The sequence below is a fragment of the Equus przewalskii genome, chromosome 21 (genome assembly GCF_037783145.1).
Source record: "Equus przewalskii isolate Varuska chromosome 21, EquPr2, whole genome shotgun sequence".
Classification (NCBI taxonomy): Eukaryota; Metazoa; Chordata; class Mammalia; order Perissodactyla; family Equidae; genus Equus; species Equus przewalskii.
In genome coordinates, this window is record NC_091851.1 from 27889103 (window position 1) to 27914307 (window position 25205).

Below are 25205 nucleotides of genomic sequence, written 5' to 3' on the forward strand. Positions count from 1 at the left end.
TCTTTGAATGATTCTCTTCCAGTGATGGGCAACTTTCTCCACCTAAAACCTTTTTATATCAGTTGGGTAGAAAGAAAATCACCCGGTTCCCACCGGCCTTGCAGAGATGAATAAACAAGCCCAGAGAGGGAAATGTGATCGCCAACAGTTTCTCAGACAGGGATAGTCGCACGGCCTTGGACAATACACTTTCTGAGCCAGAACTGTCCAACAGAAATAAAACGGGAGCCACAAAGACAGCACATATGTAATTTTCATTTTCTACTAGCCATATTTAAGAAGTAAAAAGAAATGGGTGAAATTAATTTTATAATATATTTGACCCAATATTTCCAACATATCGTTTCAACATGTAGAAATTGGGTGTGCATTTCAGTTACACTTATGTCCCTGAAGGATGTGGGAGCACATGCGAAACACCCAACACTCCGCCCCGCGCTCGCGCTGGTAATCTGGGTTCCTTTGGGTCTTTTCTCTCGCCGCCCCGCCCTCCTTCCAATCTCCGCCCCCTTTCCCCGCCCCCTTCAGGCTCCAGGCGGAAGCGGTACTGTCCCAATGCGGCGCGCTTTACGGTGGCGCCGCCTTTTACCGCAGTGTGGCCGCCTCGCGCGTCGCGCGCACTTTTACCTCATTGGCTCTGCGGCCCAGCTCACGGCGCTTTACGGCAGTGTGGCTGGAGCCGCTACTGAGGGGGCCGCGGTTTGGGCGTGAGTGGAGGGAACCGGAGTAGCCGGTGTTGGCTGGGCCTACAACCATGGACGTGGGCGAACTTCTGAGCTACCAGGTATGAGGGACGAGGAGGGCCGGTGGGCCGTTCCCTCACCCGGCCATCTCACCTCCTCCCCCCTCCGTCCCGGGTCTCCTCTCTTCTCGTGGCACCCGGGTCCGAGCCTCTCGTTTCCCTTCGCTCCCTCGAGACTCCTGGGCCCTTCAGTTCATTCCTTCTCACGGCCCGAGCCCCGTCTTCGCAGCTGCAGTCGGGGCCCCTTCTCACCCCACCGTGGGGCCTGGTTCCCTTCAACTCTGGAGGCCCCGGACTGTCCTCGCAACCATCCCCCTTCTCCCCCAGTCACTGAATGTGCGGAGGTGGTGGGAGAGCCGTGGAGCCCCGGCTTCTCCACTCACGGGCTGTGTGGCTTTGGGACAAGTCACTTCGCCCTCTTCGAGCTTGAGTAGTTGTGTATATAAAACCGAGGCAGTAATAAGTACCTAGTAGAGTTGTTTGGGGACTAGATCAGTTAATGGATGTGAAAGCTGATTTTAAAGTGTAGAAAGCTGTGCCCGTGTTAACTGCAGTTGGGAGCTCTGGAATTCTAGCATGGGATGGGTCCCTAGGGATCTTCTTGTCCCCCTTGCTCAGGGTGCTTGTAGAGAAACAGTAGCCCAAAGGGCAGAAAGGACTTGTCCAGAGTCACTCAGCAGGTAAGAGCTGGCATCAGAGCTGAGGTCTCCTGCCTCCTTGCTCCAAGCTCCCCCCTCTTTCGGCTTCCTGAAGAGGCTCCTGTGAGAAGCAGTGGAGCTCTGCTGCCCAGTATGGTAGCCACTAGCCACGGATGGCTGTTGAACACTTGCAATGGGACTAGTCTGAATTGAAAAGTACTCTAAGTGTAAAGTCACACTGGATTTTTGAAGACTCAATATGAAAAAGTTAAAATGTTTATATTGATTACATGATCGTATTGATTATATCAGTTACCTTGATTATTGATCATATTGATTAGATAATCGTATTATGGATAATGGGTAAAGTAAAATACATTTAGAATAAATTTTACCTATTTCTGTGACTTTTTAATGTAGCTACTAGCCTTTCGGTGTGGCTACCACTGGCCTTATGTTTCCATTGGACAACTCTGCAGTAGAGAATAGGAGATTTTAAGAGCCACGAATCTGGAGCCCCATGTTGCTCGGAATCTCTGTTTTGCTACTGACTGGCTGGCTTGTTTGACCTTGAAAAAAATATTGAACCTCTCTATGCCTTAGTTTCCTCGTTTGTAAATGTGGGCAATGATGGCGTCCACCACATAAGTCTGTTGTTAAGCCGTCGTGAAATGTGAAGTGCTTAGACCGATGCTTGTCAAAGAGTAAATGTTTGGTAAATGTTAGCAATTATATTCATGCCACCTCCTCAGCCAGTATACAAAGAACTGACCTTGGAGACTCTAGACATCCTGGGAAAGAACTTGTAAGCAATGGGAGATACATAACTAAGAGATTTCTCTTTTTAAGACAGTAATTGAACGTGAAAGAAGAAATAGGAGGGTTGTTGAATGAGTGGCTGTAGGCTTGTTTGGGAGTTGTAGAATGGCTAGCCCATTGACTCATAGAACATTAAAGCTAGAAGATGTTCATTCATTTGCTTAACAAATATTTATTGAGCACCTACTGTGCAAGGCACTGTATCCACCGAATATATGACATTGAACAAAACAGAGGAGGTTCTTGCTTTTGTAGAGCTTGTAGTCTGTTGGGAAGTAACAAGATAATAAGTGAGTAAACCCACGAGAAATTCAGATTGTGGTAAGTACTTTGAAGGGTACGCAGAGTATTCTGTGCTGTGCTGTCTGACATGGTAGACTCTGGGAACATGTAACTGCTGAACACTTGAAATGTGGCTAGTTCAAATTGAGATCTGTTATGTGTGTAAAATACATACTGGATTTCCAAGAATTACTATGAAAAAAATGAAGGTAAAATATATTAATAATTTTCATATTGGTTCCATGTTGGAATGATTATACTTAGGATATATTGGCTTAAAGAAAATATGTTAGGTGGCCAGCCTGGTGGCGCAGTGGTTAAGTTCGCACATTCCGCTTCAGTGGCCTGGGGTTCGCTGGTTCGGATCCTGGGTGAGGGCCTATGCACCGCTCATCAAGCCATGCTGTGGCAGGCATCCCACATATAAAATGGAGGAAGATGGGCACACATGTTAGCTCAGGGCCAATCTTCCTTAGCAAAAAGAGATAGTTTCGTGGCAGATGTCAGCTCAGGGCTAATCTTCCTCAAAAAGAAGAAAAAAAAAGAAAATATGTTATTAAAATTAATGTCACCTTCTTAAAAACTTTTTTAATGTGGCTACTAGAAAATTTAAAGTTTTAATGTGACTCATTGGTGGCTTTCAATATATTTCTATCAGATAGCACTGCTAAAGAAAATAACCCCTGGGAGTGGGAGGCAGGACCTATTACTTTAAATACTATGGTCTGGAAAGGACTCTGAGGAATGGACATTAAAGGGCTGAAGGTTGAGAAGGACCAATCACGTGAAAAGGGCAGAATGAACACGGCAGAGGGAATAGCAAGTACGTAGGCTGTGAGGTAGAAGCTAATGCAGCCTGTTAGAGGATCAGAAAGGATTAATGGAGCTGGAACACGGTAAATGAGGAGGGGAATCATAGGTGATGAAGTTGGAGAAGTAGGCAGATGACAGGCTACGTAGGCCTCCCTCTGGGCCACGATAAGGAGTTTGAGCTTTATTTTGAGAGATGTTATGGATAACCTCATTCATCCCACTTGTTTATAGAGGAAAAGTGAACCCTGTTCTGGGAAGGGGACTTCCCTGAGGTTGTGGGCCAAGGTAGTGGCGGAGTTGAAATCAGAATCCTGATCTCCTTATTTCCAGCTCTGTTCATTTCTCACTTGCACTATTCATGCAGTTTCCTGTTTGTCCACTCTTCTTGTTCTTCTAAAGGATGGTAGAGTCTGGAATCTAGTCTGTAATCAAATTCACCCATCCTCTTGTGAAAGTTATGAGGATTGTCTGAGTTAATGGATGCAAAATCGCTTTGAAAACACTAACATTTTATAGATGTGAAGGATGCATTAGTTAACTGCATCATCCCTCTAAGTCCTTGTAACAACCCTATGAGGAAGGCACTGTTTTTAATCTCTATTGTACAGATGAGGGAACTGAGGTACAAAAAAGTGCCTACCTCATTGCTGGAGCTCCTAACCACCGTGCTGTACTGCCTACTTACTCTGTGCCAGATGCAGAGCTAAAGTGCTTTCAGATAAGTTCTTCATTTAATTCTCAATGTGCCCTTGAGGTTGGTGGCATGCCTGTTTTACGGAAAAGGAAACTCAAGTTAGAGGTCAGTCACCTGCCCAAGGTCAAACAGCCAGTAAGGAGTAGAGCCAGAACTGGAACCAACTGAATACCCGAGTCTAGTTTTCCATGTTGTTTTTAGATTTGTAAAAACTTTAAAAATTGAAGTGTTGAGCACATGTAGAAGAATGCATAAATCTTAAGTGCTGTTGATTATAGTTATCATGTACAAAGTAGACTTAATATGACCACGAAGGTTCATTTCTCAGCAACATGTGGGAACAAAGTCGTCTGATTGAAACGTCCCCACCCTCAGAGTCTGATTCTGTAAGTCTCGCATGGGACCTTAGAATTTGCGTCTCCAACAAGATCCCAGGTGATGCTGAACTTGCTGGTCCGGGGACCACACTTTGAGACCTTCAGGTCTAGTATGATCTACGTTCCTTTTAAAATTCTCCCTGGCTGAGACATTCACCTCCCTTCTCGTGACCATTAGTTTGCAGGTTTTTGAGCTTGTTAGACTTTTTCCCTGCCATCTAAGATATTGAGAGCAAATCACTTAATCTTCCTGGGCCTCAGTTTCCTCACATGCCTAATGAGGGGATTAAGTAAGTCTCTCTGAGGTCCCTTCTAGCTTTAAAATTCTCTGATACTAATTATTTAGGCTAAGAGCTCCCGAGTTATCAGAGGATAAAAAAGCTTGATGTTGTAGAATGAACGGAGGCTGAAAATCTGGGAGATCTGAGTTTTAATCCTACTTTTATCATTACTTATCTGGGTAACTCAGGACAAGTTACTTCCCCTTTCTGTACCTCATTTTTTTATCTGTAAAATGAAGGAATTGCGCTATGTGACTTCTGGTTCTTTCCTTTCCAACACTTCAGAGACTAAGGTAAGCAAAGAAAATATGTAATGTCAAGACATGTTTATTAAAAATATTTGACATTTTTTGGGTGCTTACTAAATTTCATTTTTGGGGCAACTTGGTGGGAAGAGTCCAGTTTTCTACCGAGATTGGTTCTTCTGGTAATAGAGGTAGGCAGCAAGTGCCTCAGTATATGCCTTATATCCTTGACATGTGTTAACTATTCATTTGAGAAGACAGGAGAATTACAGTGTGGACAGGAGGTGGTGGAAAAAGTCTTAAAGAGGAAACCAGTTACGTTCCCAATATGGAAATGTACTTTTTTGATGCCTTCAGGCTTAGACATCTCATCAAGAAGTCGGCCCAGCAGTTCCTTGGCTGAGGAGTTTCTGCTGCATAGGCGTGGATGTGAACTCCAGGGCTTTCTCATTAATACTAATTCCACAGATGTCTGCAAAAAGTTCTTACCTCTGAAGTTTTGCAATAAAGAATTCACATTTAGTGCAGCTTGGCTCGATGGGAATGGCTTACTTTGTGACATGAGAAGTATTCTCTTTGAAGCAGATTGGGGTCAGGGACCCTTGGTTTTGACAGTACTGCAGACACCCACTCCTCCAGTCACCTATCAGTAATATCATAGCATTTCCTTGAATTGCAGGGGCTTGCAGGAATCTGTAATCTTCTCCTTTCCCCTTCTTATTTCTTTCTTCTGAAATAAAAGTTTTTAAGGACAGTGAACTGACAGGAACAGTATTAAAAGAAGGTGTTTGAGAAAAGGTAAACTGCTACCCTAATCCAATAAATACTTTTATATTCCCACAGTCCTTATGTATTTTGCATGGCTGTAACCATTGTGTATATACTATTTTGTGTTCTATGTTTTTAATTTAACATTGCCAGAAATATTTTCTGTGTTTCTATGTAGTATTCATGTTATTTTTAATGTTTGCATCCTTTTTGCTCGAGTGATAGACCAGCCATTTTTCCCTAAATTGTTCCTCTATAACTGAGTATTTAGGTGGTTTCCAGGTTTTTGTTTTTGAAGATAATATTGCAATGAACTTCTTTATTTGTGTGGCATTTTCCCCCTCCCATCTGTTGTTAGTAATTAACGTATGCCATCTTCTGTGCTAAGTATTGCATATACTAAAATTATTAAGACATGGTCCTGGACCTTAAAGAATGCGTAACTTAAGGAGCGAGACTGACATTTCAACAACTAACTCTGTGAATAAAGTATTACGGGAGCACAATAGAAGGAATGATTGGGTGGATATGCCTGGAGAGCGAGTGTATTGATGGGGATGGATTTGGTTTGGTCGTTGAAGAAAAGGGAGATGACATTGGAATCTTAGCCTTGATGAATGAATAGGACTTCCATGGGTAATGAAGGAGGCCGAGGAGAATCGTTCTTGGCTAGGATTAGTGAGAGCAAAAACATGGGAGTGAAATGTTCAGAGCATAGAGTAAATGGGGGGAGTGGTAGGAGATGATGGGGTCACCTCAGCTGCAGATAAGGTCAGCAATATGCATTGCCTGTGTGGAATTAATCCTTCATCAGTTTACAGTGTTAACAAGAGTGTGTGTTCCAATTTTACTGCAATCTTGATACCACTGGTTGTCCTAATTTAATTTTTTCCTGTTAATCTGGTAGGTATATAAAGTGTTAGTTGAAATTTGCTTTAATAAGTATTTTTTTCCTTGTGTGTATCATTTGTATTTCTTATTATCTACCTCTTTCTCTTAAGGTAGTGTTGTAGTTTGTAATTGAGCTTTTCTTTGTGTTTTTTGTTGATGGTGTGTGTAGAAGAAACATTATCAGAAGCTTGAACACTGTGCTCACATATATCTTTCATTCTCTGGTGGCCCCGTTTTACCTCTAATCCTAAGGATATTATCCTAATCATGATGTCGGTTTATAGCATTGTGAAATAGGCTCTTTTGCATGACAGTTGAGACTAGTGGTTTTCCAACTTACTTTTTCTTAGTAGTGGGATGATAAATAACAGATAAAGAGCTATTCTCATTGATATTCCCATTTCAGGATGTTTTCTGTTTCATCTCCTGAATGATTTTTCCCTTAAGTTCATTTCCTCCCTTTGCAACCTTCTCATCCTCTCTCTTTCCCCTGGTGCATTCTTTTCATCCTCATTATATTTCTGTGTGTTGTTGGACGCTAGATAGTGCACTTAGAGGCCGGGATAGCACCTAGCAAGAGTGTCTCACTCATAATTGATGTCTAATAAATGGTTGTTTAATGATGGCTCTGGTTGTTTTCTCTTTTTGGAAGGCTTTTGTTTTAATATCTTGCTTGCTTGCTAACTTGTATCTCTTTGCTTTCATGTTAGACTTCAAGAAAGTTTGATTCAAATCTGCTACTTCAGTTTCTGAATTGTTTTCCTCTCTCTTCCATCTGTCTTGCGACAAAACTTACATTCTTTTTTTAAGCTTTTTATTTTGAACTAATTTTAAACTTAGAGAAAATTTGCAAAAATAGTAAAGAGAGTTTCCATATACTCCTCACCCAGCTTCTCCTAAAGTTAACATCTTATATAACCATAGTACAGTGATCAAAACTGGGAAATTAACGTTCATGTACTAGTAACTGAACTGCAGAGTCAATTCAGATGTTACCAGCTTTTTCCACTAATTTGGTTTTTCTGTTCCAGGATCCTATCTAGGATGCCACATTGCATTCAATTGTCATTTTCCTTGTCTTTTATGATCTTGACATTTTTGAAGAGTACTGGTCAGTTATTTTGTAGAATGTCTAAAACCTATGTTCTTGAAGATTGCCAGTGCCCTCTTTGCCAAAAATTTTCTTGAGCCTTAGCATTCTTCTTTTTTTTTTTTTTTTAAGATTTTTATTTTTCCTTTTTCTCCCCAAAACCCCCTGGTACATAGTTGTATATTTTTAGTTGTGGGTCCTTCTGGTTGTGGCATGTGGGATGCCACCTCATCACAGCCTGACAAGTGGTGCCATGTTCGCGCCCAGGATTCAAACTGGTGAAACCCTGGGCAGCTGAAGCAGAGCGTGTAAATGTAACCACTCGGCCACAGGGCCGGCCCCAGAGCCTCATCATTCTTGACTCTTCACTAGAATTTGGTTCTATAACCCTATGCCTCGTCTTCTTAGAGGAATTCATCCATTCTTCTCATCTACTTTCAGCTCATCCATTTTAGCACCTTTGTGTAGACAACTCTTAGCTCACTAGCCCTCATTTAGGTTTTATGCATTTACTGAACATTCTGGCCAGGCGTTCTGGTATCACATAATTCTCTGCATCTCTCCACCTGCTCCCCCACCTACCTCCTATTTTGCATTTTAGTCAGGGGTGTCACTCTTCAGCAGACTTGAAAGAGGCCTTGGAAGCTATTTCTGAGGATGAAACGGCTCAAAGATGAAAGACAAGGTTCTTTTCCTCATGGATCATACAAGCTCCTGAGCAGAGGGGCCAGCTCCTCTCTCAGGAGTCAAGAAGGTGTTCGGATATAAAAATACTTGTCATAGTTCTTGCTCTCATACAGCTTGCAGTCTGATGGGGGCGTCCCACAGATTTGAAAACTGATACTCCAGGACACAGTGTCAGTGCTGTTAGAGAGGTGTGCACAGATGTAGTGGCACAGAGGCAGGAGCAGCTCTGCCGTCAGGGAATCGGGAAGGCTTCGCAGAGGAGGTGTTGCTTCTTCAGGAGTCTTCTCTCTATGCCTTCGTTTGTATTTCAACTGCCGTCATCTTAGTTTAGACTCTTGGGACAACATAAATAGCTTTCCAGTTGGTCTTACTTTCTATCTTTGCAGATCTCATCTTGGCATGGTGAATGTGGGTTTATTTCCTCCATAGACCAACAGAATACTCTTCTCTAGTCATAGACTTCAGTCCTACATATTTCAGCTTCCTTGGAGATAGGTCTTATTGAGATGCCTAATTTTGGAGGTGAATTTGAGGAAGACAGCCATAGCTTTCTGCAGTGGCTCACTAGATGTCATTGTTTAAATTAGGGGATTGAATTTTTAAGACTTAACCCAATAGAGAAGTTTTCCTATGTAAAAATGACCACATTGGAGAATGTGGATGGTTCAAAATAGCTTGTCAGCACTGTTGGAGAAAATAACTCAAAGCACATGCTCTTCTGAGTGTGCCTGTTAGGCATCTTTTAATGCTTAGTGCAATGGATGAATACTAACTCTGGGTCAGACTGCATGTTGACCCGGCAGTCCCACCTCTGCTACTTGCTAGCTGTGTGACTGTGGGTCAGTTAATTAATCTCTTTAAGCCTCAGGTCTTCATCTTAAAAATGGAAATTATATGATAGTGTCTATCTCTGCCCCACTATCTTTTAAGAAATCTCCGCTTTACCATCTTTTTTTAAAGTACAGGATTAAATGAGACAGTGTGGGTAGTTCTAAATGGTATGGTGCCTGACACATAGTAAGTGCCCAGTAAAGGTTAGCTGTTAATTTTTGTTATTGATATAATTATAAAAAACACACGTGCTATAGCAAATGAGAAAGAATATTTTTCTTGAATTCTGCAAAGCTTCGTCAATATTCCCAAGGTCATTGGTCCCTTGGAGATTAAGGTTTAGAATGCTATAAAAGGGAATGAGAACAGTTTGTCACCTGCGCATGCCACAATATAGAACTGTTCTCAATAGATTAAAACACAACCCTATTCTGCCACGGTTAGCAGTCCTTGATATCAAGAATTATGTCATCAACACAGTAATTCTTTTCTCCAGGTCTCTGATATTACTGAGATATCTCAGTTTTCTTCTTTTCTAGTACCAAGAGTCTCATTTACAAATTGCTCCTTTCTTTTTCTTTTTTTTCCGTAAGGTTCCTGAAGGAAGTGGTTGGGTTTGGTCTGTCTTGTATAGCTGTAGAGAAATTGGAACTAGAGGAAGGTATAGCAGGAAATTTCTTACCTTCTCCAAGGTCAGCCATTTGATTGTAATATTTCAGCTGAATAGTTCAAAACCATTTCCTTTTCCATAGAGTTCCAGGAGTGACTGATCTCAGAGTGTGTTGGCCTAAATTTTAGGACCCCGGCTCCGTGGTGGGTTGGTAAATAGAAACTAGATTGTCTTCCTCCTGAGTTCAGTGAAAGGTCTAGTGAGACTCCTGCAGTGCGGATCATCTCAGCTCATTTGAGGTTGTCAGTTGCCTTAAACAGATTATCTCCTTTGGCTCCTTAGACTTCCCTTCAGCTCCCCAGCAATGTCCAGAGTCGCTGACTGTACTGAGAAGGGTTTGAAATCAAGCACAGAGTGTTGTGATGCTTCTCTTCCAGTGTCTGACTGTATTCCAAAGGCAGGTATGACTGATGATTGAACAGTTTGTTTGGCATTATTCGTGTGCTCATTCTGTTAGTACAGAAAATTGAGGATTGATTACATTTTTCTTTGACCCCCCCCATTTAAGAGCAACTGAGTTTAAAATTACTTTTGGGATCTTTAATAGACTTAAAACTTAACAGACTGACCTACTGATGTACACCAGTCCCCTGCTGGGGTCTCTGGGTGGAATGCGATTTTCTTTGCAACTTTGGATAAAAAGAAAAGAATTGTAGCTGCAATTTGTCATGTTATCTTTTACTGACCTCTTTGAACATTAATGCTTCCACGGGAACAGCTAATAGCGTCTCATATTAATGATAAAGGAAACTTGAGCATTTCAAGGTTACATAATTATTGACAGAGAAGCTGAAAGGTGGAGTGGGGCTCTGGCTAGCAGTAACTTGGACAGGGGAAGGTGGAGATGCCAAGAATCAACGGAATGCTGGACCTCAGCAATAAAGGAGGACAAGAAAAAAGACATTACCGTTGATGAACTGGGGGTTGTAGCTGAAAGAAACCCGTGATGAGGTTCCTTCTTTAAAAAGGTGATACAGTTATTTTGACTTGCGTTAACTCCTCTTTTATCTGGTGACTTTGGAAAATGTAATGTTCCTCATATACAGATTTTCCAGGTAACTGAAGCTCGTAAGTGTCATGAGAGTGCTAAAACAAGAAGGACCTAGACACGAGCTATTCCACCTCCTCTTTTTACAGCCTGGCAACGTGGAGCACAGAGAGGGAAAGTGACTTGCCTCAGGATCCCAACTACTTGGTGATAAACTGGGGTTCAGAGCAGTGCTTTTTCCACGGTCCTCCTCCTCCTCTACACATCCAAAACTTGAATTTTTCGTTATTTTATATGCAGTTCTTTCTAAAACATATACATTCTTACCTTTCTCAGTAGGTCACACTGTTGTCTCAGGATCATTATTATGAACACGTGGATTCTGCCCACATTCTCTCATGACCTTTTAAGGTGTGGAAAGCTTTTTTGTGTGTGTGAGGAAGATTGGCCCTGAGCTAGCATCTGTGCCAGCCTTCCTCTATTTTGTATGTGGGATGCTGCCACAGCATGGCTTGATGAGTGGTGTGTAGGTCCATGCCCGGAATCCGAACCCACAAACCCCAGGCCACCAAAACAGAGTGCCTGAACTTAACCACTATGCCACCAGGCCAGCCCTGAGGTGTGGAAAGCTTTTACTTCTGCATTAAAACACTTTGAAGTGTTGAGAGATTTTGAGATCTTGTGTCTACTTTTTAGTTTTTCTTGCTTCTCTTTGGTGTCAGCTGTCACTCCTTAGTGTTATTGTTTTTTTGATGGGATTTTATCTAATCTCTGAGGCCTTTTTTGCTTTCTTTGAATGGTGTCATGAAAAGTTGAGGTTGTTAGATGAATGAGGTGTTAGAATTCTTGGTCATCTTTGGATGAATGGTGAAACTTCAGGGCTCTGAAGTCTGTAAGATACTAGAAATCATGTTAGTGTAACTTGTCTTCACTTTCCATCTAGCATTTTCTCCAGCATCTCTCTGCCCACCACTACCGTCCTGGGGATTGAAGAACATCTGAGCAGTAGCTGTTGCCCACTAATCTTGAGTCTTTCAGGAGAAATTGGTACTCACAAATAGGGGCTTAACCTGGCCTGTTAGGGAGTGCCCCTTTCTTTTGTGCTTGCTTCTGTTTCTGAAGGGGAGCCGTTTACCTGTCTCATTGCCTTGACCCTCTGTCTTTAAGCTAGTCTTATATCCTAATTCACATACTCACCATTGTTGCAATCACCTGAGACCCTGTGTGCTTGTTCCTGACCTTTTCATGCCTCTCCCAGTTCTTGTCTTGTGCTTGGCTCTTGGCTCTATCTCCATTTCCTATCTCTCCTTTCCCCCTCCTCTTCCAATACACACACACACACACACACACTCTCACACACTCACACAGAGGCCGGTTTCTTTTAGACTTAGTATGTACACCTGCTTTCTGGCTCCTAAGTGCTGTTTCATCCATAAGGACTCTAGTTGGCTGGGACTGGAGCTACCTCATATAGTGTACCCTGCACTAGTTGGACCTTCAAGATCCAACCTTTGGCCACAGCCCGTTGGTAATCATTGTCGGCCCATCTGATCCTCCTGTGAAAGGACAGTTTGGTCAAGACGCTACCTGAGAGGCTTGCAAGTTTTCCAGTTCTGCAGCTTGGAGAGTCTGCAAGTTCTCCATGTCGGTCTTGTCTCCCTTTGGCATTGTTTCCTGGTCATTCACCAGGGGTTGGCAAAGAAGCAACCAGTGTTTCTAGGGCATTGTTTCACATGCTCACAGGCTGTGAGCCAATTCAGATTTTTGAGGATTAGTAAATTTGATTTGGATTAGTGATCCATATTGAACTCTTCATTCTTTAATTGTTCAACAAATATTTATTAACTGCCTACTAAATGCAAGATATTTTACTAGACACTGGGATTAGAGTGATGCACAAGACAGTCACAGTCCCTATCTTTATAGAACTTATGTTCAGGGAGGCAAGACAGACAATAAACAAGAAAAACAAATACAAATAAATAAGAATATCTGGACAAGCAAACAGATACTAAATAAACAAAAACAAGATAATTTCAAATAAGGATATCAAGGGGGGAAATGGCCTCATGTAATAGAGTGATGAGGGAGCATTGGAAGGTTCTAGAAGACCTCTCTGAGGAGGTAACATTTGAGCTGAGAACTGAGTGATGAGAAAGATCCAGCCACGTGAAGAGCTGTGCGAACAGCGATGTAGGCCAAGGGACAAACCAGTACAAAAGCCGTAAGGTGGGAACAAGCTTGTCATGTTTGAGGCGGTATGGCTAGCACATGGTGAGTGAGGAGGGGACAGTTGAGCTAAGGACAGAGAGGTCAGCTGTGGGGAGGTGAGGAATCCCTAAAATTTTTGGATTTTATTGTCAATACAATGGGAAGCCGTTAGGGGTTTTAAGCTGTGGAGTGATACAGTTTGGTCACGGCATCTGCGCAATGGAGAATAGATTGTAGAGGCGCAATCTGGCCAGCTTAGTTGTTCGAAGGGGCACAGAATTCACCTTTGTGCTGCGTAGGGCCGCAGCTGAAGCGGTGCTCTCCCTAGGATAATTGCTTTCCTGCCTCGGTTGTTTTCCGAGTCTCTCAGTTCTAAACATTTAATCTGTTTTAATCAAGAAGCAGCACTCTCCTAGTGCCAGGCTTGGCACAGAAACTATGGGCATGGTGCCTTTTGGTGAGCACCCTGGCCTGGAGAGAATGAAGAAAACAGCCCCTGGCGGACCTGAGGACAATGCACCTGACCCTCAGCACTTGGTAACTTGTAGGAAGCTTTGGAATCCATAAACTTTATGTGTTTCTGCAAAACAGTTACAGATGGTCTGGACTGATGATTAAATATCATTGCTGTTTTGCCCAGATCTGCCGTGGCCATCCTCTCCATGTCTGGTTTTACATTACAGTGGGTAATTAAAGGGGCACAGCCATTTCTGGTTATTTCCAGGACATCTTTTTCAGTTGGCTTAGGGGGAAATTTCAGTTTCTGCCGCTTATATAAGTGACTGCAGCGAACAGTGGCTGTGAATGGCTACTTTTTTGTTTTCAAAATTAAAAAAAAAAAAACAGCTTAAAGAGAACTCTCTAATGAAAGGGAATTGCCTGCCTTTGCTGTCTCTGCTGATTCTCCAGTGGGAGTTCTGCCATCAGACTTGTCAGAGTTGGTTGGCAGGGACTTCTTCTCCTGAGTTAGCACATAGAGATCTGAATGGGCAGAGATAAGACAAATTAGCAGTAGTACAAGCATATCTACAGAAGAACAGATTTCCTTCTGACCAGAGGTGCCGCTGGTGGGCACCACCCTAATTCTTGATGCTTCTCTTAACCACTGATGATGGGACTTCTCAGCAAATAAAGAGAATTGCTTAAGCACCACCTGAGCTGGGCAGTTTTTACAACACTAGAGTTTCAAAGGCCCTCAGGCTGCTCAGCCTGCCAATATGAAGTCACTGAATATTATCTCCCTGGCGATCCTTATACCTCACTCAGCGTAACAAACTTGGGGAGACAGAAATTCTAATTCTTCCACCTCATTTTTTTTTGCCAGAGATTTCTTCTTCCATCCCTACAGAACTCATAAGGACACTGAAGGCTCAGTGAGGGAAAAAGAAATGGTGTCTGCCTTCTGACTGACATGACTTGTGCCAGTGGTCGCATGAAGATTCTATAATGAAGATTGCAAATCACTTTTCTTCCTCTTGGAGCCTGTCCCATAATTAGAAAATTAAACATTTCGTTTAAATTAGTAATTTTTCCCCTACTTCCTCTGTGTGGTTTTAAAACCACCATTAGAGCAAGGAGGAGACTGGTTAACTGTCTGATATTGGGCTCCACATTCTAGTTGTGATTGTCAGCAGGAGGTTGAGGAAGTCTTATTTTTTTTTTTATTGAGTTATTGATAGGTTACAATCTTGTGAAATTTCAATTGTACATTAATGTTTGTCAGTCATGTTGTAGGTGCACCACTTCACCCTTTGTGCCCACCCCCCACCCCACCTTTCCCCTGGTATCCACTAAACTGTTCTTGGTCCATAATTTTAAATTCCTCATATGAGTGGAGTCATACACAGATTATCTTTCTCTCGCTGGCTTATTTCACTTAACATAATTCTCTCAAGGTCCATCCATGTTATTGCAAATGGAATGATTTTGTTCTGTTTTGCAGCTGAGTAGTATTCCATTGTATATATGTACCACATCTTCTTTATCCATTCGTCTGTTGATGGGCACTTAGGTTGCTTCCACGTTTTGGCTATTGTAAACAGTGTTGAGGAAGTCTTATTTTAATTAAAAAAGCAATTTTTAGTCTCGGCTCACCTTGTATGAGGCAGAGGCACTTCTGACCAAGTGAGCTTTGATCGCCGAGTGCAATGAGTGTAGCCTTTTTCAGGAGCGCGACACCGAGCCTTACAGGATAATATCTGGAGGTAGGTGTGCAGCTGGAAGTATTACCTCTGCCTTAGTGGCAGATTTGCCTTCGACTGACAGATTGTTTCTGTGTTTGTGGGAGAAAGGGGTCACTTATAGGGATAGTGTGTTCCTGATTTGAAGTGAATGAAAAGCAGCTCATACAAGAGCTTGTAGAAATTGTCGTACTTTCAGTGCAATAAAAGAATATGTGTTTTCTCCTCCATAGGCCACCCAGCCAAAAGAACAGAACAAAGAGCTGAGAACTACCAGATATAGAAGCCCACTGAGAGCCAGGCTTTGTGCTGTTTGATTTATATGCAGTATTCGGTCTCATCCTAAAGCCAACCTTAGGAAGTCAGTATTCTTGTTCCCATTTTATAGATAAGGAAAGGAAGTTCACAGAGGTTTAGTAACTTGCCCAAAGACACCCAGGAAGTGGATGGTAGAATCTTTTTCCTAATAAAGGGATCTGGTGGATGAAGGTAGCTTAAAAAAAGAAGTACCCTAGAGAGTAGAATGCAGCAGAATGCCGCCATCATCCTACCTTGTCTTGCCTCCAGTCTATCATCTATTTCATTGTTGTCCAGCAGAACAGTGCACGGGTTATCCAACCAAGTGGAGCAGAACACCGTGCGTCAGTTACCAGTCCCAGGGGAGGACCCGAACACTTCTGCATCTTCATATTAGAGTTGCCAGGGAGAACACACACAGCACTGGGTGGAACAGTGCTTTACTCACATAGAGAAGAGGCAGAGCCAGAGCAGCTCCAGTAGTGACCCGCCGCCCCCCTTCCCTCTGCGGCCAATACAGGACAGTTGGCCTATGCGCAGCCCTCTCTCTTGCAGCAGAAGGACCCTGACCTGAAAGCTAGTGCCTGCGGGCCATTGACATACATGCTTAAGCCGAACAAAGAAATTCTCATTGAGCCTGAAATAGGGACAGATACTCCCACGCAAGGTGGTAAGCCTGCTAAGTCTGTATGAGCTCCTTATCTCTTGGTAAGGAAGTATTCCAGGTCCAAGGCCTATTCTTAAGGCATTGAGTGGGGTTTGAAATGCTGCATGCCTCAGACTGCCTTTCCCAGCAATTCTTTGTTGGAAATAAGTTGATTACGTATCTTTCTTCCCATTGGATATGAGTTCCTCAAGGGCAGTGACCAGATCAGTGCCTGCTATATATAAATACTCAATGTCTCAACTGAAGGAAGAGAAGAATGAGGGACAAGTGAATGACGCAGTGAATCAGTGATTGGGTGGCTGAATTTGTGTCTCTTCTAGGTATCTTTTTGTGTTGAGACTTTGCACCTCCGCAGTTGCCTTCTCTTTCTTGCCTCTTCTTTTTTGATGGGAAGTAGCTTAAGGTGCCTTTGTCAGTGATAGTGGCCCTAGTCATAGGAAACACTGGTTTGGGAGAAACTTGCTTTAAATAACAATAGATCTTCATAAAAGCCTGATTCCAATATTGTAGTAACCTGAGAGTTGACTGGCATTTTCTTTTTAAAGATTGGAGGCATCTCTCAAAGAGAGAGAGAGATTCATCCGTTATTTGCCCAAGATTTCCTGTAAGTCTACTGTGGGCCATAATTACTGTTTTCTCTTTAACCAGCCTTATGGGCAAAAAATAAGAGAGAATACAAACAAGTTTAGTTTTTATTTCATGTTGGTGGTATCTGGCATATCCATTTCCATTTGATTTTTTTTTCTTATTTAACATTTATTAAGTCCTTTTTCTGGGTTAGGTACTTCTCGTGTTATCCCACCTCGCTGTGAGGGCTTTTTCCAGGGATGAAATGAAGGCTGAGACAGTGGTGCTTTGCCCAAGATCACACACTAGTAACAACAAACTTAGGTGTCTGACTCCTAAGGTCCATTCTCTTCTCACTGCCTCACGATCCCCTATTAATGGGACTAGTTTAGTATCAGTTTCTTAGGTGCTTTATGTTTTGTACAGGCCTGGCACACACATGGGTTTCTAAAATGGAAAGTAGTAGAGCTGCTGAAAGTTGACGTAAGTTTAAGTAGCCTCAGGAAACAGGTCTGTAGTAAGCATAGAAACCAGTTAGGGCAGGGTGATTTATTTCCCAGTCACATGGTGGTAGTACGATGTAGTGGAAAGAGCGAGTGCTGTAGGCTTAGATTGACGGGCAGTGTTTGAATCCCCTCTCCACTATTTTCTAGCTCTTTGACCTTAGGCAACTTGCTAAGCAAGCCGCCTGAGCCTTCGTTTCCTCACTTGAAGAAACAGGGAATGGTATTACCTACCTAGCAGGGTTGTGCGAGGATTAAAAAGATAATGAAATGTTAAGTTCCTGGTACATAATAAGCGCACAGTTAATGGTAATTATTATACAGTTTGGATAATCACTTAGTGAGGAAGCTGTAGGAGGAATTCTTTATGGTTTCTTTAAACCCTGCGATTCTCTGACCTCAGTGCCTCCTAGAAGCTCTTTGTGAGATTTATATCTGACTTTGCCTATTCAGGCCCTTCCTGGCTTACTTATGCAGCTTTGTTTAAAAGAGGTCGCTGATTCCCTTTTTTTTGTACAGGGTTTTTCAGGCAGTGTATCGCTGTTTTTTTGGTATGTGTACCAGATTCTCAAGTTTCTAAGTAATTTCAGTCTGAGACAAGTGAGTAGGATTGATGTAAGGCTGCTTTAACACAGGTGTTATAAAGAAGATTAAGAGGTTGTTGAAAAGATATCAGTGGAGCTCTGGGGCTAGCTTTCTGGAGTCATTCTAAATTGACAGCTAATGGGTAGTTTGCCTTGATGGCTCTCTCTAAGTTGGTTGTAACTGACTGGAGATTCACCCACAGAGGAAACTTGCTTATGAAAAATCACTTTACTTTCCTTTCTCAGAAAGTAAACCTATCATAACATGTAATAATGTCTTTGCATCATGCAAAAAACAGTTGTCTTTGCATTGTTTTAAGATGCCTTTTTCTACGGTAGTCAATTCTTAGGTTTTTTTGATACCATAGGCCTGCCACGCTTCAAAGAAAACTTTAAAAGGGGAAGTTTCAAAACAATTATTTTATTCTATTATTTATTTATTTTTCTGGATGAGACACTTACTTAATTATCTTAACTCTTGGTAGAGTTTCTTCCTGCCCAACAAGGTATGTGTTTTGCTTATCTGGTCTACTAGATGCTATTGCTAGGAAACTGAGTATCCTAAAATATTCTTGAAGTGAGCAGTTACTAGTTTCAAATCAATTTAAAGTCAGTTTTTTTTTTTGAGGAAGATTGGCCCTGAGCTAACATCTGCCACCAATCCTCCTCTTTCTGCTGAGGAAGATTGGCCTTGAGCTAACATCCATGCCCATCTTCCTCTATTTTATATGTGGGACGCCTGCCACAGCATGGCTTGATGAGCAGCACATAGGTCCACGCTTGGGATCCGAACCGGTGAACCTGGGGCCACTGAAGCGGAGCGCGTGAACTTAACCGCTACGCTGCTGGGCCGCCCCTAAAGTCAATTTTTTAGCCTCTCTGAGAGAGAGTTGTGGTGGTGGTCATAGAGCTTGTAGAGGAAATTTGTAGGTGGGCAAGAGGTGTTCACCCAGGCTACCAGAGGATTCCTTTTGATTATACTGCATGTAGCCAGGTGGTTAGGATTCTCTCTGTTTTCTAGGTGGAGGAAATATTGCTGACTCTAAGAATAACTTATTCACCATCCTTGTCATTATTGGGAATGGAGGTATTTTGCTAACTTTGGTAGTTTGTAGAGCTTCTGGAAATAGTAAAACCTTTGAGTTGAGGAAAATAAAGTGCATCTTAGACAAAAGCAGACATGAAACCATCTCTTTTCATTGTTTTTGATGGACTTATCAGCAGGCATGTATTGAGGCCATAACACCAGATACTTCACTCAAGCTGAGAGAGAGGTAAATCGGTGCTCAAGTGCTGGGAAGTGTATTAAATAATCATGCTACGTTTTCAGACTCTAAAGTATTACCCATAATGTTGAAAAATATTCTTTTTAACAAGATACTCAGGGTAAAGTTTCATGTGAGTTCTGTCTACCTTGAAATAAATGTGGCAGCCATTGTGTAACAGACTTACGTGGATAAGTTTTAAGCTTTAAAAGAAATAATGGTAATAGCTAATGTCCTAGGCTTCTGAAATCAAAACCATGTCAGAACCCTTAGGAATTAATGAGCAACTGTGAAAGACATAGTTTTTGTAAGTGAATAAAATGATTCATTTCTCACTTAGGATCTGGTTCTCACTCATTGAGTCCCAGGTCATTTATTCTCACCTTCTCATTTCCTCAAAACATCTTCCCTTTTTTCTTTCCTATCTCTCCTCCTGCTAGTATACACCTTTTCCCTCCAACCACTGGTGCTGTTCGAAAGAGGAATGCAGTCTTGAGTCTTGGTGATGACCTCAGAAGCAACTAATAGAAAAAGTAATTAAAGATGTCCTTGCCCCACTTTAGTCTTAATGACATAGGCCATTGTTAGAGGCAATATTCCACTGGCTGGAGACTTCTCTCAGCATAGTTACATATAACAGGTGTGCTGTGTAACTTGCAAAACTGCTGTGTGGGTCTGCTGGTTGCTGGATGCACCCTCCACTCCCCCCAACCTCTGTGACATACACTTAGAAAGTATCTAACCTTTGTGTCACCCTAAGTAAAGTGAATTTCTGGCATCTGAGCCTTCGTTTAAAACTACAAATAGTTTAAAATAGCTTTGCCATAATAATTTGTTATTTAATGTTTAAAGATTCATAGTGGACTGGTGTTAATGGTAGATGCCCTTGGGCTCAGTGTGGTTCCCCAAATGATGTGGGAGAGGGAGTTCTTACTGAAATCTCCATATAGACAGATGACCCTAAGCTCTTCTGGTAGTGAACTTCCAAATGGGCAAGAAGCAGCTACAGAAAAGAGCTTTCCTGGCTAAAGGCATGGGCAGAAAAGGAGCAGAAGGGATTTTAATGTTGCTTGAAAGGTGATGGCAGAAGTGAGAGGTGATGCACATATGCCTTTGAGATGATAGTTTCTGAGGCTGTGACTAAGGCAAGGAGTCTGAGGTTGTATATCCTGCTCCTGCAAAAGTGAGAGTTAGGTTTCAGACCCGGTTCTATGGCTCAAGGCCTAAGTCTTGTCACTTCCTTGAGTCTTAGGAATTTGTGTGTAAATTATGAGGTTGTACTGACACTCTTTGTCTGAATCTGAGTTTTACTATTCTTACCCTCTGACTATCTCTTGGGGCCACTGTTAGAAAATTTACTAAGCAGTATATGAAATTTAGCCCAGGGTGGCATAAAATGATCAAGTATGTAGGTGCAGAACAGATGGGTTCTGCCTGGCTGCAGTCACCCTAATGACCCACAGAATTCTGAGAATGTGTATACATTGTATACATTTGCTAATAGTAGACTATGATTGCTAGGTACTTCATTGGTTTAGCTGTCCTCTCCTCATGTCTCTCGTTGATTTAGCAGCATGGATTAAGTGCCTGCCATGAGCTGGGCTAAGGTGTTAGGAGCAAGGGTTAGATCTCAGAGTTCCTCCCCGTGAGGCCCTAGCTTACGATTTGGTAGAGGAGGTGGAGATTTATTAATGCATGTGTTGTGTCCTGATAGAGGTATGACACACTGCTGAGGAAGCTCAGAGGTCTTACTAGAGTATTTGGAAGACCTTTAGAGAAGGTGACCTTTGAGCTGGGGCTTAAGGCTGAGTAGGATTTCTCTAGCTGGAATCAAGGAGGAGAGGAACATGATCTGTCATTCATGGTAGCACTGTATGTATTTATCCCATTCAAGGTTATCATTTAAATAACTGAAGGTGACTTCTGGGTCCCTTCCCAAGTCTTCTGATTCCTTACTGGTTTTTCCTGTAGCAAGGTTTCCAGACCCTGTACTATCCTGCTCATGCATTATCTGAATTGTAATATCTTTTTTAAAGTGTTGTGGCTAACTCAGTGCTATGGGACTGTAGCTGAATTGGATGTTATGCTTCCAATAGTGCATCCTTAATATGCATTAGCTTTAAAAGAAATTAAAGTTGTTCATCCTGTTGATTCATTGAATTTGAGATTTACTAAAACTGTCAGCTCTTTTCTGAATGAATTGTTTTCAAGTCACATTTCCCCTGGCAGGGACTTGATATATTTCCTATTTTGAATTAAACAAAGGGCTCTACTCATACTCTTTTGGTTCAACCAGTTATGTATCTAGCTATCCGTACTACCGTTCACCCACATTTCTCCACCTGCCCTCTTGGATAACTTTGTGAAAGATCTTATTGAGATAAAGGTACCCTTTATATTTGGTAAACCCTTAACCTTAATCAGCAGTAACAATATCAAGGGACTACAACCAGTTGGGCATGACTTGTTCTGCATGATTCTCTACTAGTTTCTAGTGGTCCCCTCCTTTTTTCCCATAAGTGTGTGCACAACCATACCATTTTGTGGAATTTACTTCAAATTTTTCTTTTTTTAAGAAATAAAGTATTATAAATACAGTTGAAGTCTCCTGTGTACCCTTCCCTAATTCTGTTCCGTTCCACTCCTTAATGCAATTTCTTTATTGCCCTTCTTAGAAGCAGTCATTATCCTGAATTTGGTGATTCTCATGCATTCTTTTTTTTACTGTTACTACTTATGTATGCATCCATTGATCATTAAGATTTCCCTTTTTTTAAATTACAGATATGCTCCAGTGAACATTCTTTAAATATCTCCTTGTGCATATGTCCGAAAATTTCTCTAATGTGTATATACCTAGGAGTCGAACTGCTGGGATAGCTGTAGAATATATGCATCTTCAGTGTTATTAGGCATCACCAGTTAGCTCTACTCATTTATGTCCCTATCAGCAGATTTTAACAATTTCTGTTTCTCCACATCCTCACCAACACATGGTATTGCCAGATTTTTATTTTTTCATTTTTGCCAGTCTGATGACAGTCTCCTTGTTTTTATGTGCATTTCCCTGATTTCTATTGAGGTTGAGTCCCTTTTTATACGCTTATGGACTGCTCAGTATTTTTTCTTTTGTGAGCATAATTGTGATTATACCCCTTGTCAAAAGCTGATTTTAGATAATTCTAAAAGTCTGTTGTGTATACATAGGACTTTGCAGTTAGCAATCATTAAGAGGAATTGAATCCTAGGCCCTGGTTTCTTTTCAAAGTGCTCTATCTTCATCTTATTTGATCTTACTCTCCCTTATCTTACTAAAGATTTACTAAAGACAGTCCTCTGAGGTAGCAGAGCCAGGACAGAGCATTTTTATAAATGCAGTGCTGGTAAGTCCGATGACCTATCTAAGGTCATGTGACTCTTAAGTGATTGACCAGAATCCAGATTTTTCTAATATTAGTCTGCTGCGCTTTGCATTGTACTATGTTACTTCTTTTAGATCAGTGCAATTCTGTTGTTACTCTTGTTGGATTGATGTCTGATATTCCCTCTAGCACCTAGTAGAGTGACATTCAGGTTCTATTAGCTCTGTAAACTCTTCCTGAGTGAATGAATGAATGATAATGGTTCTGGTGGAGCTGACAAAACGTTCATAATAAGTCTTCTAAAATGGAGGTAGTTTACCTTCCAGTGGTTTTACAAGTATCTACTTCTGTTAGCCTTGATAAATAAAGAAACCGAATCAACATTCACCTTTCTGATGCAGCTGCAGAGTTAATCAGAGAAGATGTCAAGGTAAATCATGGACGCTAAAGTATAGTTGGTACTTCTGAAAAAGAACTCTACACACCCTTTGGAGATGAGATGAATATGTATTCAGACTTTAACAAGGAGTAAGAATTTTTTTGGTAGGAAAAATTGATTAAGTGGAGTCTTCATAACTAGTGATTTAAATCATAAATCACATCCATGTTATTTGTCAGCCAATCAAATTACAGACCATAAGTGAGACTGCTGGTGATTTTAATTTTTGATACATTGATTTTTTTTGTCCTCTTATTGTGGACATTGATAAAACCCACATTCTTCAGTAATTACCCTGGTCTCAGTACCTATAAATTTTTTTTATTGGGAGTTAAATAAATGAGGGTTCTGCTTTATATTTGCAATAACTTTTCTTTGAGATTTTGAGGCTTTTTTGGTGCCTGTTTTCCTTCCAGAAAAAGAGGTAGTAATTGCCATGATTCATTGATTTATTTTTTTTTTTAAACCTTGGGTCTTACAAAGGCATAATATATAATTATATATGAATATGTGGAATTTTCCCTCAGATGTTTCTTAAAAATACCATGATACTCCCTTACATTGGTATAAACTTTATAGTTTACATAGGGCCCCTTTGTAAGTGTTTCAGTCATCACAAGAACTCTTTGAGGTGGGTAGAATTTTCTGTCTCTGACGACTTTGATCCCTAGTTATGAACTGTGGCTGATGGTAGTTGAAGCATTAGAGATTGTGAGCTTTTTCAGTGCTGGTGCCTTAAGCAAACTTGCAAGGGAGCCCTGATGTTAACTTTGGCAGGCTTCATGCCTGCAAATATTGATTGAGCCAGAAGTCCTCGTTGTAAAATGTCACCAGTGAATGTGCAGCCAGCAAAGGCAAGGGAAAACTCATTTCTGCAGCTCATCTGTAACTTCTGGGTCAGACCACTCACTGCCATCTGGTAAAAATGAGTGTTTGAAAACTCCCTTTTATTCTGACAAAATGTAATCAGGTAAGGTTAACAGCAGATGATTTCTGAGCATTTCAAATCCGTCTTCAAGCTTGAGTTTGTGACATTCCATATGTCTAATTATCTTAAGAGATATCAGAAAGGTTTAAAATCATGAAATCCCAAAATAATGGTAGGAAGGAATTCAGTAATATGTATACCTCCCTTTTCCCCCTCTGTTGCATGCACCCCTCCCCCATATTGAAAGTGTTTAATTCTGAAAAAGAAATAGGGTTATTGTCTTGAAATAATGTAAAGATTTTTTTTTTTTGAATGTGAGAGTGAGACTAAACCTGTTTTATATCATTTAAGGAGAAAGATTAGGGACCAGGGGAGAAAAGTGTAAGTTGAAAGGTTTCTTCTCAACTTAATAAACTCTGTAAGTGATCCAAAGATGGAGGGGCCACAATTTAGGGGAGGAGGTAAGTTTCTGGTCACTGGAAATGTTAGGAAAACCCCAGCCAAGGCCTAGCAGAGATATTTTAAAGAGTATTCAAACCTCAGATGACTAGATTAGATCAAAGGTTCCTAAAGTCTGGACTATCTCTAGTGCCTCAGAATTATTGCAAAAGGTTGTGGGTTCAGGTATACACAAGCATTTTCTGTAGAATGAATCTCAATCAAAATCTCTCTCAAAATCCATCTCTATATCTTAAAATATGGGAGTTAAAAACACAAATTCAGTGAAAAATATTACCAAGTAGAGAGCAATGTATTTGTTTGTCATTGTGTGTTTTCTCAATCATTGGATACTAAAAAGTGCAGCTGGGAGTGGGGTCTGTCAAACATTTTGACATTAAAAAAGGGATCCTTGGGGCTGGCCCGGTGGTGTAGTGGTTTAGTTTGTGTGCTCCGCTCCCAGGGCCTGAGGTTCACAGGTTTGATCCCCAGTGCAGACCTACACACCACTTATCAAGCCATGCTGTGGTGGCATCCCACGTACAAAATAGAGGAAGATTGGCACAGATGTTAGCTCAGGGCCAGTTTTCCTCACCAGAAGAAAAAGGGATCCTCATTTTAAAACCTGTCCAGGGGCTGGCCCTGTGGCTGAGTGATTAAGTTCCCACTCTCTGCTTCGGCGGCCTGGGGTTTTGCTGGTTTGGATCCTGGGTGTGGACCTAGCACCACGGGTCAGGCCATGCTGAGGCAGCGTCCCACATAGCAGAACTAGAAAGACCTGCAACTAGAATACACAACTCTGTACTGGGGGGCTTCAGGGAGAAGAAGAAGAAGAAAAGAAAAGTTGGCAATAGATGTTAGCTCAGGTGCCAGTCTTTTTATTTTTTAATTTTTTAATTTTTCCTTTTTCTCCCCAAAGCCCCCCATACATAGTTGTGTATTTTAGTT

At 41.5% G+C, this 25205-nt stretch overlaps 1 protein-coding gene across 6 annotated transcripts in view; it reads left to right on the forward strand.

Annotated features, from left to right (window-relative positions):
• The first annotated feature begins 526 nt into the window (after positions 1–526).
• The window catches only part of CTNNBL1 (catenin beta like 1), a 155847-nt gene continuing 131168 nt past the window's right edge, over positions 527–25205 (forward strand). For 5 of the 6 annotated variants that reach the window (XM_070588369.1, XM_070588368.1, XM_070588371.1 and 2 more), the window contains exon 1: positions 560–784. In XM_070588369.1, coding sequence (XP_070444470.1) covers positions 755–784 — 30 coding nt within the window. In that variant the 5' untranslated portion in view covers positions 560–754. Of the gene's footprint in view, positions 785–25205 lie in introns of all 6 variants that reach the window. The other variant, XM_070588367.1, reaches the window with a different exon arrangement.